The sequence below is a fragment of the Myxocyprinus asiaticus genome, chromosome 10, assembly GCF_019703515.2.
Source record: "Myxocyprinus asiaticus isolate MX2 ecotype Aquarium Trade chromosome 10, UBuf_Myxa_2, whole genome shotgun sequence".
In the NCBI taxonomy this organism is placed as follows: Eukaryota; Metazoa; Chordata; class Actinopteri; order Cypriniformes; family Catostomidae; genus Myxocyprinus; species Myxocyprinus asiaticus.
Window position 1 is genome coordinate 7016090 of NC_059353.1, and position 14675 is coordinate 7030764.

Sequence of the window (14675 nt, forward strand, 5' to 3'; positions counted from 1 at the left end):
TATATATATATATATATATATATATGCAAAGAAAAAAGTTCATACTTATTTTTAAACAACACAATACTAATGTTTTAACTTACGAAGAGTTCAGAAATCAATGTTTGGTGGAATATTCCTGATTTTCAATCACAGCTTTCATGTGTCTTGGCATGCTCTCCACCAGTCTTTCACATTGCTGTTGGGTGATTTTATGCCACTCCTGGTGCAAAAATTCAAGCAGCTCATCTTTGTTTGTTGGAGCTACTTGAATTTTTGTGCCAGGAGTGACATAAACCCCCTGCTGGCCTCCCTAATACCTCTTCCAGATTCCTCCTCAAGGGAATTTCCAACGGGGGAGCATCCAACAGCTCTACCAGCTCTGGGAACCAAGGATGTTTGGGCCACTCCAGCGCATGGTTTCCAGCAGCATGGTTTCCCTGTCTTCCCGAACCTTGCACAGCTCCTGGTGTAGTAAGAGGGCAGGGGGTAATGCATATTTGAGTTTTGCTGTGGACATGACATGAAACAGAAAGGGAGAACAAAATAACCCACTCGCTGTTCAGGGGTGCACTTACAAACTATGAAGTGATTAGTTAAGTTTCTAGAGCAAGAGAGATGTTATTGTGACCCTGAAGAGAAAAATTCTAATGAAAAATTCTGATGAAATAGCACTGTGCTCCATTTTATATGCCCGTGATGACGCTCGCATAAGGAGCGGAGTGCCAAGCGCCATCTGCCAATCCAGAGGGTTTCAGAGTTTGTCACTCCTGGGAGGAGTTCCCATTGCATCAACTCTCAAAAACAACAACATAGCTAACTTTCTTTGAAGCTTCATATTATTAGATACTAGTCAAATTTTCACTCAGTATCCATACTTTCACTTAAGCATAATTTCAGAGTACTTTTTACACCCCTGCTGACGCGCTGTCAAACTGCGCAATGGGCTGCCGGTTTCTTCCACAGTTAACGAGACTGTCCTCGCTGCCGACTGTAGCGCGATGACGTAGTGGACGTAGTCGATTTCCATGATGTGCTGGATGTTTTTAATGTGCACGCCCACAGCTACATAATGATTCTCTTTACAATATTTTGTTATTGAGTGTTGTCGTCAGTATGGCATATAGCCTATATCCAGTTTTGTTTGACAGGTTAGCTATATTCGCCTAGTGAATAACTAAAAGTGAGTAGTTTAACTACTGCCAGTAGATCTGTGTCTATATAAGATTTAATGTTTAATAAATTCATCCATATAATAAATGTTTGTTTTTCTCTGGCAGCTTCAAAGTTTGATGTTTATTTTAAATACTGGATATATGAAATGTTTTGTATTTTATCTCCACAAAACTGCTCTACTTGTGCCATAATTTATATAACTTCTTTTTGGCAATAAATATCTACTAGCCTACCCATTTTTATTTGTCCTTTTTGTTTTGAAAGGTTTAGAGACTGAAAAGATCCATCTGTAACTCTTGTCTTATAGAGACGTTGTTTCATAGATGTGTAGAAGCAGTCATCGGCATGTTATAATCATTAATGTATGAATGACATAAAGGCTATATACTGTATGTCTTTGTCCTTCTGTAATATACGTGACAGAGTATAAAATACGATTTTAATCCCAAATCAAATTAAAGAATAAATAGGACTGTATATGTTTTCAAAACTGAATAAAAAATAAAAATAAAAACAAAGAAGTGTTAAAGAAGTAAAAGGGGGAAAAGATCCACTTGAGCCTTTTAAAAGTTCTATAGCACTGCAAGAAATAGCATCCATGACAATAGCGAAATCCCTAGGAGTGACCGGAATACAGTACTTTGCCAAAAACCATACATATTTATAAGCTGAGAAACCAAAAGAATATTATTGTTGAACCAATCAGGAAAAAATAAAGTCTTATTTTTATATTGTATATCCTGGTTATTCCAAATAAAATAATGGTGGGGACTAAAATTATGTTTGTAAATTAAATGCCAGGCCAAGAGTACCTGCTTATGGAAATGTGACAATTCAATAGGTAATTTAGAAATACTATAATTGCATAATAAGAAAAAGGAGAGACCACCCACTTTAGAGAAAATATATTTGGGAATGGCATTCCACATAGATTCAGGGTCATTTAAGAATTGCCTTAACCAATTTATTTGAAATGTATAGTTTAAAGAAGAAAAGTCAAGAAAATGTAGGCCCCCATGTTCATAGCTGTTTATAACAACAGATTTTTTAATGTAGTGCCTTTTGTGTCTCCATAAGAAATTAAAAAGCATTTGGTCAATCTCTGCACAGACAGATTTATCCACATGCATTGAAAGAGCAGGGTATGTCAATCTAGAGATACCCTCAGCTTTAGAGAGAAGAGCCCTTCCTCTTAGTGACAAATCTCTTTGTAGACAGGAATTCAATTTCTTCTTAGCTTTTGCAACCACTGGATCATATTTTAAGCTACTTCTCATACTATCACCTTTGCAAATGGTTACACCTAAATAACTCACTTGAGACTTATACAGGAATATTATACAGGGATGAGGCAGAACAAGATTTTATAGCGAGCAATTCGCATTTATCGAAATTCAAAGTTAGACCAGAAGCTTTGGAAAAGACCTTAATATAACTAATAGCAACAGGTATCTGTAAATCATCTTTCAAAAAAAGTGTGGTGTCGTTAGCTAGTTAGCTTACAAGAATATGTTTATCAGCTATATTAATTCCTTGTAATTGGCTATTCAGCAGAAAAGACGTGAGAAGTTGAGCAGCTATTAAGAACATGTAAGGCGAGACAGGGCAGCCCTGACGAACTCCTCTAAACTCTCCGAACCTAGGAGAAGTACCAGAATTAATTTTAATTGAGCAATTGCCGTTTTTATATAGCATTCGAATAATTTTACAGAAGGGATCACCAAAGCCAAATTTGTAAAGGGACTGAAAAAGGAGTTCGTGCTCATGGGAATCAAAAGCGTTGTAAAAATCTAAAAAGAGAATCAAGCTTTTTTCTGTAATCAGCTCATTATAGTCTAGCTAATCTAGAACAAGGCGTATATTGTTAGCGATATGTCTTTTTGCGATAAGGCCAGACTGAGCTTCATCTATAATTGTGCCCAACACATTTGAGTCTTTTGGCCATTATTAGAGCTAATACCTTATAATCATTGTTTAAAAGACAGATTGGGTGCCAATTATCTATCAAGAGAGTATCTTTCTTAGGTTTAGGTATTAAAGTGAGGAACCCCTGTGATAAGGTAGGTGGGAGTATTTCCGAATCAGTACTCTCTAAATAAGTCTCAAGCAAGAAAGGCGCTAATTCTTGAGCAAAGCTTTTATTAAATTCGGCTGTCAGCCCATCCATACCTGGAGACTTATTGTTCTTAAGAGCATCGATAGACTCAAATATTTCGACAAGATATATCATTATCACAAGCACTCTTTACATCATTAGATAATGTCTTAATGTCCTTTAAAGACTGGAAAAATAGAGAAGCTGAGTTCTTACAAAATTTTGATTTATAGAGATTAGAACAGAAGTTTGCACAAAAAGAACCAATTTCTTTAGAATCAGATGTGACAATACCATTGATTTTCAGAGAGTTAACCGTAAAGTTCTTAGCATTATGATTTTCCATCCAAAAGAAATATGCTGAACTTTGCTCTCCTTGCTCTAGCCATCTTCTTCTCCAGCGAATAAAGGAACCATCTGCTCTATACTTATACAATGAGCCTAAATGAGTTTGCAATTCAGCCAGGTCTATCATTTCTGCATCCAACAAGCCATCCAGTTCTTTTTTGGGGAGAGTCATTATTTTAGAAAGACAGTCTCCTCTTCATATCTTTTAAGTTTAGCTAACTGTAAAACATGGATTTAATCCACTAGTAATGGATGTCCGTGACATAGTAGATAAAATCCACCACGTCATCGTGCTACGGTCCGCAGCGAGGACCTCTTGGAGTCAACGAGCCGATCTCCACAGTATGAGACACAAATGTTGTTTTCCTCCAGGGGGCGCTCGGCGGCTCAATGGATCAGTCCTCCGTGTGACCGCATTTAAATTACAGGCAAATGTGTGTCTTACTGCAGACATTTCTACATTAGAATGTATAATCTTTTGAATCCATTCCAGTTCAAAGATTGGTACCTAAAATCCAAACAGAAATTATCCTCAGAAACCTCTTTAAAATTATTAAATAATATGCCGTATTTAGTAATCACAAACGACTGTGATTGGTCCATCCCGACCCGCGCTATGAAAAGGAACAAGTATCACGTGACAACACCGCCTATTCGCTCTTTCGCTGAAAATGCGCAGTGTAAAGTTACAATTATAAGATTATAATGTAAAGACATCGTCTGAGCCGCTAAGCCCCGCCTGTTTTGACCAAGTGCTTCACGAGAATCGTCCTTCAGTGTGAGTGGTCCAGACTGACACGCCCTGCCTCCGCCGCATCCCTCATGACAACAGCAGCATCCTTCGCTATCACATCACTGCGACCGCCGCTTCACAACAATAACGACCGGATCAGCAGCTGATCGCTTTAAAGGGAAATCCTCATAAAGTTCAAGGACAATATATTTCATAGCTGCAAAAGATTAGTAATCCAAGGATTTCAGCAGCATATACATTCTTGTATCGACGGTCAGCCGCCATTTGCTTGAGTTTAGGCAGTTGCGCTATCATCTTCTGCTTTAATCTATATATCATCTTCTGTTTTAATATTCAGATAATATATCGAACGAGATCATGACGGACGCAATATCTGAGTGTAATATTAAAGTGCTCTGCCGCTTCAGGCCCTTGAATCAGTCCGAGGTCCTGCGCGGGGACAAATTTCTGCCCACATTTCAAGACGACGACACCGTCATCATCGGAGTAAGAATGAGGCTTTATCTCACATCATACACACATATGCTGATTCATAGACTGAATGTATAATTACAGTGATGAAAAGCAGATTGGATCAGTATGACGTCAGCACATATAGGCTACTATAGAGGCTGTGGGCCCGTTTCGTATCATAATTTGTTTATATATATATATATATATATATATATATATATATATATATATATATATATATATATATATATATATATATTTGTAAATTGGCTGTATGTTTGTGTTTGATATATATTAGTGCGTATACGTAGTAGGGTATACAATAATGTAATTTTAATGTATAGTTGTGGATGTCAGTGATGTTATTCTACAGTCTGTGTTTAGGCCCTTACAGGCCATTTCTGTATGACCTACGTTTAATATTTACGTGACTGATTTTGTGCCCTGACCTGAATTTGAATAAGTAGTTAAATAGAGTAACACATAATAAAAGCATAACATTATGGGTGAATCTCACACACCTGTCAAGAACATGTCCAGCTGATAGAAAAATAAAGAAAAAATAAGAAATTCTATTTTTAAGTATATTTTAAGAACATTAACACAATATTTTGGCAATTATACATAGGCCTACATTTTCCCCCAATCCCCCAACATACGCACACACACACAAACACACACTCAAGCAAATTCTCATTAATGTAATACAACAAATCTAATTGTCTTAAATGAAGACAGGGAGTGGCTGATCATGGGTATTCTTTGACTAAGGTGAAAGAAGTAAATAAATAGATAACACAGATATGATACTAGAGTTGTGTAAATGTTTATAGTGACAGGACAAATGAAGCTGAATTTACAGTATGTGTCAACATTAATATTATGTGATATGTGGGATAGATGATCAGGGTGTGGTAGAGGGTGACGATGACATTTAGAATGATTTGCTCATGATAACCTATTGAATATTGAATGATTTATTTTAGTATAAGGTGCCAATATCTGTTTGGACTAATAGATGGAAATTAACATAGACGTTTTTATACTTGTTTTGAGAATTTTATGCAGTGTGTAGCATATAAGAGTGCCACAAACTGTAGAAATATTGAAAGTGGATAAATAAATAATAGCTATATTCCCTGATAGCACACGTACATCACCCAGACATCTATTTGATGTGTGTATTTACATCTGGAAGACATATTTTTTACGTCGTTTGCTCATCTGCAATACATCTAAAAGACGTATATCAATAAGTATGTCTCGGATGTCTATAAGACATTCATCAGATGTCTTTGAGACGTTTATGATTTAGAATGTTTGTAAATCTGATCTTTTGTAGATGTTTGGCAGATGTTAATTAGATTGTATTTCTTTCCAAATGAAAGATTTGAAACAGACGTTAACATGATTTTAGTGTGATAAAATTGCTTACTAACCTTTTCTAAAGTTATATGTTTACGCTGTAAACATTAAAACCCTAAACGACTGTAAAAACAATTTGGACAACTTTACGGCTTAAATAATACACAAGTTTTAATGGAAGAATTAATGTGTGCTTTTCTAAAATTATAAGTTTCTCATTTCTGCATTTAAACCTTCCAAAAGTTTGCCTCATTCACTTCCATTGTAAGTGACTCACTGTAACATGGATTTTTGCTTTTTTTAAAAAAAAAAAAAAGGAGGAGTGTATCGAAATAATTTTTTGTGGTATATACATTATGCAACAAATGCTTTCGACTGAGCTAAACTTGTATTGAGCCCTGAATTTTCCTCTAAGAAGTTTACCTGATAAAATAGAAGGTTTAGCCCTTGATGTGTATGTACTTCTCTCTGTCCCTTTGAGTGTGTGTGTGTGTGTATGTGTATGTAAATGTGTGTGTGTGTGTGTATGTGTATGTGTGGGCAGGTTTAAGTGGTTTACGAGGACTTTCTTTTAGGTTACAGACTGGTAATTACAAGGGTATAATGCTATAAATGTGGTTTATGAGGACATTTCTAGTGTCCCCATAATTAAATCACTTAAAAAACATACTAAACAATGTTTTATTGAAATGTAAAAATGCAGAAAGTTTTTTGTGAGGGTTAGGTTTAGGGGTAGGGTTAGGGTTAGGGGATAGAATCTATAGACTGTACAGTATAAAAATCATTATGTTTATGGAGAGTCCTCATAATGATAGCTGCAACAACATTGTGTGTGTATGTGTGTGTGTCTGTGTAAATGTGTGTGTGTCTGTGTAAATGTGTGTGTGTGTGTATGTATGTGTGTGTGTGTGTCTGTGTAAATGTGTGTGCGTGTGTCTGTGTAAATGTGTGTGTGTGTGTGTGTGTGTCTGTGTAAATGTGTGTGTGTGTGTGTGTGTGTGTGTGTGTGTGTGTGTGTGTGTGTGTGTGTGTGTGTGTGTGTGTCTGTGTAAATGTGTGTGTGTGTATGTGCTTGTGTGTGTGTGTGTGTGTATGTATGTGTTTGTCTGTGTAAATGTGTGTGTGTGTCTGTGTAAATGTGTGTGTGTGTGTCTGTGTAAATGTGTGCGTGTGTCTGTGTAAATGTGTGTGTGTGTGGGCAGGTTTAAGTGGTTTACTAGGACTTTTTTTAGGTTACAAACTGGTAATTACAAGGGTATTATGCTATAAATGTGGTTTATGAGGACATTTCTAGTGTCCCCATAATTCAAATAATTTTAAAAACATACTAAATGATGTTTTATTGAAAATGTAAAAATGCAGAATGTTTTTTGTGAGGTTTAGGGGTAGGGTTAGGGTTAGGGGATAGAATCTATAGTTTGTACAGTATAAAAATCATTATGTCTATGGAGAGTCCTCATAATGATAGCTGCACCAACATGTGTGTGTGTGTTGGTGTGTGTGAAATATCTCTTTTTTTTTGCCGCAGGGTAAATCTTATGTGTTTGATCGTGTGTTTCCCACCAACACCACCCAAGAGCAAGTGTACAACACCTGTGCTAAGCAGATCGTCAAAGGTCAGTGTGTGTCAGGCCATATCATATACAGTATATCTGAGCCATAATATACTGTATATAAAACTGACTGAAATTTTTGCCTGTGTTCGAACTTTTGTTTACATCAATGAATATGCTTGTCAATATTTGTTATGTAGAAGAGTATTTTGCAGAGAAATTAACTCTCTGATGTTTCCCATGTGTGTGTGTGTGGACATGTAGATGTGCTGGGAGGTTACAATGGCACAATCTTTGCTTATGGACAGACCTCCTCTGGGAAGACCCATACCATGGAGGTAAAACATGTCCACTCATCTCCAAATTATATTTGAGATTATATTTTATATTAAGATATTTTTCTTTATGACATATTATTACATTATTTAGCACTTCAGTGAAATGTGAATGACATTCAAAGGTCATTTTTAATTGACAAAATGACTGATATGGCACATATTGTAGCTAGAGATCTACTGATACTGATTTTTTACAGCCAATTGTGATACAGATCATTTTTAAGTTTACATGTCCAATAATCAATTTGCAGAACTGATATTTAATAACAACTATTAAATCATTAGACTACAAAAATGAAAACATAGTAGATATTAAATATATATATATTAGCACATACATTATATTATCCTATGAGTATTTAAATAAGAATCATAAAATTAATAATTGTATATATAGATAGATAGATAGATAGATAGGTAGATAACAGAACTATTATCATATGTATTTAAAAAAAATGACTACCAATCAAGCAGAAAAGTGTAAATATCTACCATCAGTCTATCTCTACACATAGCCTACTATATTCGTAAAAGGCTTTACGTTTCCATGGAACTGGGATGAATTTTGATAAGAAACTCAGAGTTTGTCTGTGACACCACCCGCAGGGCAAATTGCATGACCCACAGCAGATGGGCATCATTCCCCGCATCGCTGAGGACATCTTCAACCACATCTTCTCCATGGATGAAAATCTGGAGTTCCACATCAAGGTAAAAGAAAATACACATATAAAGGAACAATTTTTCTGGAATACAAATTGTACAATGGAATACAATGAAAACAAATGAATCTGTAAAAAAAAGAAAATAACAATAATATTGACAATCCATTTAAAATTTTGATCACACGCTCTCAAATGTGTGTTTGCTCAAAATCAGGGTTTGTCTTTCTCAGGTCTCCTACTTTGAGATATACATGGAGAAAATCCGAGATCTTCTGGATGGTTTGTGGAATCAAAAGTTGTGCATACAGAATTCAGTACAGTAATATTTGTATCCCTCATTGTGTTTCCTTGCTCTGTCATTTGTTTTTAGTCACTAAGACCAACCTGTCTGTGCATGAGGATAAGAACCGCGTCCCGTATGTGAAGGTGACCGATCACATCCACCAGCAACACATATTTTAATGATGATGATAAAACATTTATTATTTAATTTATAAAAAATTATATCAACAGAAACCAAGTAAAACTGTCCAGTGTAAAGGCATTATGAGTGTGTCATGAGATTGTGTGTGTAAATTGTTGTGTAAACAGGGCTGCACCGAGCGCTTTGTGTCAAGTCCTGAGGAGGTCATGGACGTCATCGATGAAGGAAAGTCCAATCGACACGTTGCTGTCACCAGTGAGTGATTTGGACATTTAGACTTCATTTACTGTCAGAGCTGTAGCCTAGCGGGCTGTACTCATGACATGTAATGCAGATGCATCAAGGGTGATCTGAGTTTGATTCCCAGCTTGTGAGGTCCTTTCCTGATCCCACTCCCTCTCTTCTCCCCTATCATTTCCTGTCACCTCTCCACTGTAATCTGTCTAATAAAGAAGAAAAAGACAACAACAAAAAAAAATAATTTACTCACCATAATTTTGTATTTTTCCCACCACCGAAAATGACGCTAGCAAGGTCCTTGGTTCAAAATGACATAATATGCACTCAGCATCATGGTAGACATAATGCAACAGTATATGTCCTTCAGTTTGACAATATAGCACAACAGTCTTGTTCCAGAAGTAAAAATCCCTTTCATTTTCTCCATAGACGAATTGATTTTTAATGATAACTTAAAAACCATTAAAGACAGACCTACCATGAGCTAAGAGGTTATCAATCAACGGTAAATGCTTCTGTTAAAGCCATCAGCCCACTTTATTCATCTTTATTTTTAAAAATCATGTTTAATAGTGGAATTTCTGGTGAAGAACTACACTACTCATGACACTGAATGATCCCACAATCCACCAATCAGAAAATTGCAGCAAACAAGGCACAGCAAAAGAGCTCTGCAGCGATCACCCTCTCCAATGACACACTGTGAATTATGCAGTCGAGTCGCTCTCCCTACACTCTCAAACTACATATACATTTGTATTTATCTGAATATTTTGCAATAAATCTAAAATATATTGATTCTATACTTTAAATCAATATTTTTTATTTGTATTACTTCATTCGCAATGCTTCGATGGATTGTTGTTTATTTCCCTAATGAAAGACGTAAAATACACAGTCTTGCACCTTTGTCTTTTGGTCTGATTTTCTCATACTTTTTTGAAGTTTGTAACGTTGGGATTCACCTCAGAGCTGGTTGGATTTGTTCATGGCTTACAACTCTTTCATGAAGGATTTTATGAAATCCCCATGGAAAAAATGAACGGGAAAAATAGTTCCGGAACCAAGCACAGCACAAATCTAAATCCAAAATCCTCTCTCTGTCAGATATGAATGAGCACAGCTCTCGCAGTCACAGCATCTTCCTGATCAACATCAAACAGGAGCATGTGGAGACGGAGCAGAAACTCTGTGGAAAACTGTACCTGGTGGATCTGGCTGGCAGTGAAAAGGTCTTGAGTCTTTCTTTGTTATTATATGAAAAAAAAAAAACTTTAAATCTACATCTTTAAACAGAGCACGTCTAGGTAATATAACAGAATGAGTAATGTTATAATTAAGCAGTAATCTACCATGGGCAGTGCAGACTGCTTTTCACTAAGCATTTGGAACCTTTTAAATTCTATTTTGTTTTTGTTTATTTACTTCAAGGGAATTCAACTAAAATAACTTAATTTAATTAACACCTTTTTCTACAGATTTCTAAAGGGCTAGATATTCTGAATAACCCATGAGTTGGCCACTTTACAGAAAACACTCATGTGAAACAAGGCTTCAATCAGCCCTAGGGAATGCACGTTTCAGTTAAAAGCATATTTAGCACATTTAATGTCCCGAACACGAAATGAATATCATTAAATGTGCTTTAAATTTAGGTTGGGAGGCTACCGAAAAATTCAGATTCGATATGGGACACATAATTTAATCTTTAAATACGGGATGGGATCCCATATATTATGGTACGGGTGGCAACCCTTTCTGCTGCGCTGAGGTTCCAGATGACAAATTTTAACAAAAATGAGCAGTTAATCTTAGCTATTTTATTTGAATGTCCCATGTCCTTTTTCCTTTCTTTCTTGCCTAAATTAACCTCCTCTAATGTGTGCTATCATTGTCTCACATCATGTTTAACACATCTGTTAACATTTAAAAAATGTCCTTTAGTGATTTTAGCGATTCTTGTTTAGTTAAATAGTAAATGATAGATGTTTCGAAAGATCTGTCAAAACCTCAAAACTCTCAGTCTGCTTAAAAAGCAATGAAATGAAATGAAATATATGATCCAAGTTAAGCTTGTGTGTGCTAAATGTTGATGTGTAGGTCAGTAAGACTGGTGCAGCTGGAGCTGTTCTGGATGAAGCTAAAAACATCAATAAGTCTTTGTCTTCGCTTGGCAATGTCATCTCTGCACTTGCTGAAGGAACTGTAAGTACTGTGTACACACACACACACACACACACACATACTAATGCATGGCAAAAACAAATTCGAAAAACATTTGTAATTTTACAACAATCTCACCTAACTCTCGTGGGGTGACTCTTTTTCTCAATGTTTACATGTAGTTTTATTCAGGTGGAACAGTTTTTAAAGACATACATTATTGCCTCTCTCTTCAGTAACCTGTTTCCCAGCAAGACATGATGCAGCCATGTGCTAAATTACATTGTTGTTCTTGGAAGATACTTATAAAAATCAACTTTTAAGAGTAACTTAAACAAGCAGTTTATAGTACTAAATCAATAATACTCACCAAGACACATTATGCATAATTACAAAAAAGGGCAGTGTGAAGTTGACAAAATGTATTGAAAATGGTAGGGCTGAATGATTTGGACAAAAAAATTACATTGTGATTATTTTGAAAAATATTTTGATTGCGATTAGAACTGCAATATGATAAATATATAAAACCCCATGTTGCTACAGCTTGTAAATAATTTCTAAAACAACAAAAAGGCATTAAATTACATTAAATCACCAGCTATCATGTTGAACAAGGTATTAAACTTAGTTGATTTCTTTTGACCAAAATTAAGTCATGTTTCACCCATGCTTTACTGCAAGTTTATTATATTATATTATATTTCTTTACTTGCACATGGCATTGCTATGTAGTCTCGAGCCTTTTATTTAAAAAAAAAAAAAAAAAAAAAAACACATTTGAGTTTCTGTGTGTAGTTTGAGTTTGTGTTACTTGTGTGTAGTTGAGCTCTAAATATGGTGAAATGCTCTCATCTCCTCTTCTGGCCACAACACCTGTCATAGATTTGTTAAGTAACTTGTAGTGGCCAAACATATTTAGAATGACCCAAACGTGCAATTAAAGTAAATCTGGAGCTCTTTCAATATAACATGCTCAGCAAACATTAGCGATCCGCCCAAACCAAACTGAGAGCATATTTGTTCTGTCTATAGTGTATAACACAATCAGAGCATGAGCTGGAATTGGTGTGTATCGAGCACAGAAACGTTCTGAGAGTGCTGAGAACACTGAGTCATGAGTCTCGTGTGTGGTAGGTTGTGTTGTTGTCAGTGATTAATTTGGGATTTTTGAGGAGGGGGAACCCTAACTCCCTTCTTTTTTTAATCGGAGGTGCCGGAACACCGTTCCGAACTGTTCCGTCCCAATTTAAACCCTGGTTGTTGCTAATGATGGCCACTTTTAAAACTGCTTCACGAAGCTCCAAAACCTTTATGAATCTTTTGTTTTCGAACCAGTGCTTCGGAGCGTGAATTAAACGGGCCAAAGTTTAAAAGTTTTGCTGGTTTGACACTATTATGGCCACGTATAGCATATTAGCATTAGCATTAGCGACACGATTGCCCTTACAAAAAACTAAACTTGCCGCAAACTTGCAGCAAATTTGCCGCTCGTTATTTTCACACGCAAATGAGCTTGTGATTCGCAGTTTGCAGCTCTTTGCCGGTAGTGGTGAACCTCCAGGAGGCAAACCTTTGGCAACAATGGACAATTTCCCGCAAGTTTGGCGCAAAGCTCATTTCCTTAATGAGCAATTATCAGTGCCGAATTTGTGGCACTCGAATTTCTTAAGGGTGCAGAATGTAAACATGACAAATAACACATTATCTACTGCAAATATCTTGCTTTCAGTTATCATCGAGTGGTTCAAACAGCTTCTTTTACTGATCCGTGTGTGTGTGTGTGTGTGTGTGTGTGTGTGTGTGTGTGTGTGTGTGTGTGTGTGTGTGAGCAGAAGACTCACGTACCGTACCGTGACAGTAAGATGACCAGGATTCTGCAGGATTCTCTGGGGGGAAACTGCAGGACCACTATGTTCATCTGCTGTTCCCCATCCAGCTACAACGATGCAGAGACCAAATCCACACTCATGTTTGGACAGCGGTACACACACACACACACACACACACACACACACACACACACACACACACTTATACATACACTCATATGTCCATAATTGTTGAATTTTGAAATTTTTGAAGATATATGTTGAGAAATGGAACAAAACTGTATTCTGCCGTGCTAAATACTCATACTGTAAACTTTTTTTTTTTAGACCCATTACTTGCTGAAATAAAATTTCAGCCCTGAAGCATCACATTTGTATTCCCATCATGAAACATAATCATCTAACCTGCAAAATGCGCGGTTAACATGAACTTCAGATCAATTGAAGTTAAATCAAAAAATAAAGCAGAACTGTAAATGCAACATTGCAATCATTTTATTCATTTAGTTACATAGTAGTCGTGTAATAAGCTGTGCTTAGTAAGTCAAAAAAGTAATTCACTACAAATGACTAATTACTTCTCTAAAATTGTAGTCAGGTTACTGTCTTTACTTATTACTTTATTGAAAAGTAATCACATTAGGAATTACTTTTAAGTTAATTTCTAAAACTTTACCAGAAAATTTTTTGTTTTTCCACTTAAGGAATGTAAAACAATCTCTATATTTCCTCCTTTTCATTGCTGCACAAAAATCATAGATTTGGCACCATGTTTTTCTCCTTTACAATTACTAATTTAGGGAGCGCACGCACTCTCACACACACAAACAGACATACAGTATGTGATTAAGCATAACTTGTATTGAATCCAGAATATTCTTTAAACTTATTTAGAGTCAGCAACTATAATCTGGTTGCTAGAATTTAAACACTAATTGTTGTACTAAAAGGTAATTGGATTACAGTAACTAATCACGTTGTAATCAGATACACGAACACTGGTAATAAGTGGGATAATGTACAGTCAGCTCAAGTTCGTATCAGGGTCCTGATCACCCTGTCAGGATTTATTTTGCGGTAATATCCGACGGACTGTACATTATCCTTTACTTACATTTATTTACAGTTCCATGTTCCAAAAACTGGCAGAAAATTACATTTAAAATCAATTCAACCAATTTAACAAGCTGTTGTAAAATACATTTCCATTGTGCTGTGTTTTACTGTGTTTCTTACAAGTGCTGTGTCAGTCTTGTTTACAACCCTTTATAGGCAATACTGAAATCTCTC

At 36.0% G+C, this 14675-nt stretch overlaps 1 protein-coding gene across 1 annotated transcript in view; it reads left to right on the forward strand.

Moving 5' to 3' along the window:
* Nucleotides 1–4248: 4248 nt before the first annotated feature.
* Nucleotides 4249–14675, forward strand: part of LOC127447259 (kinesin heavy chain-like) — a 41976-nt gene continuing 31549 nt past the window's right edge. Inside the window, exons 1-10 of the mRNA XM_051709024.1 lie at nt 4249–4838; nt 7699–7786; nt 7988–8061; nt 8668–8772; nt 8957–9005; nt 9097–9152; nt 9318–9405; nt 10498–10622; nt 11491–11595; nt 13389–13537. Of these exons, the coding sequence (XP_051564984.1) occupies nt 4710–4838; nt 7699–7786; nt 7988–8061; nt 8668–8772; nt 8957–9005; nt 9097–9152; nt 9318–9405; nt 10498–10622; nt 11491–11595; nt 13389–13537 (968 nt within the window). The 5' untranslated portion in view covers nt 4249–4709. The remainder of the gene's footprint in view (nt 4839–7698; nt 7787–7987; nt 8062–8667; nt 8773–8956; nt 9006–9096; nt 9153–9317; nt 9406–10497; nt 10623–11490; nt 11596–13388; nt 13538–14675) is intronic.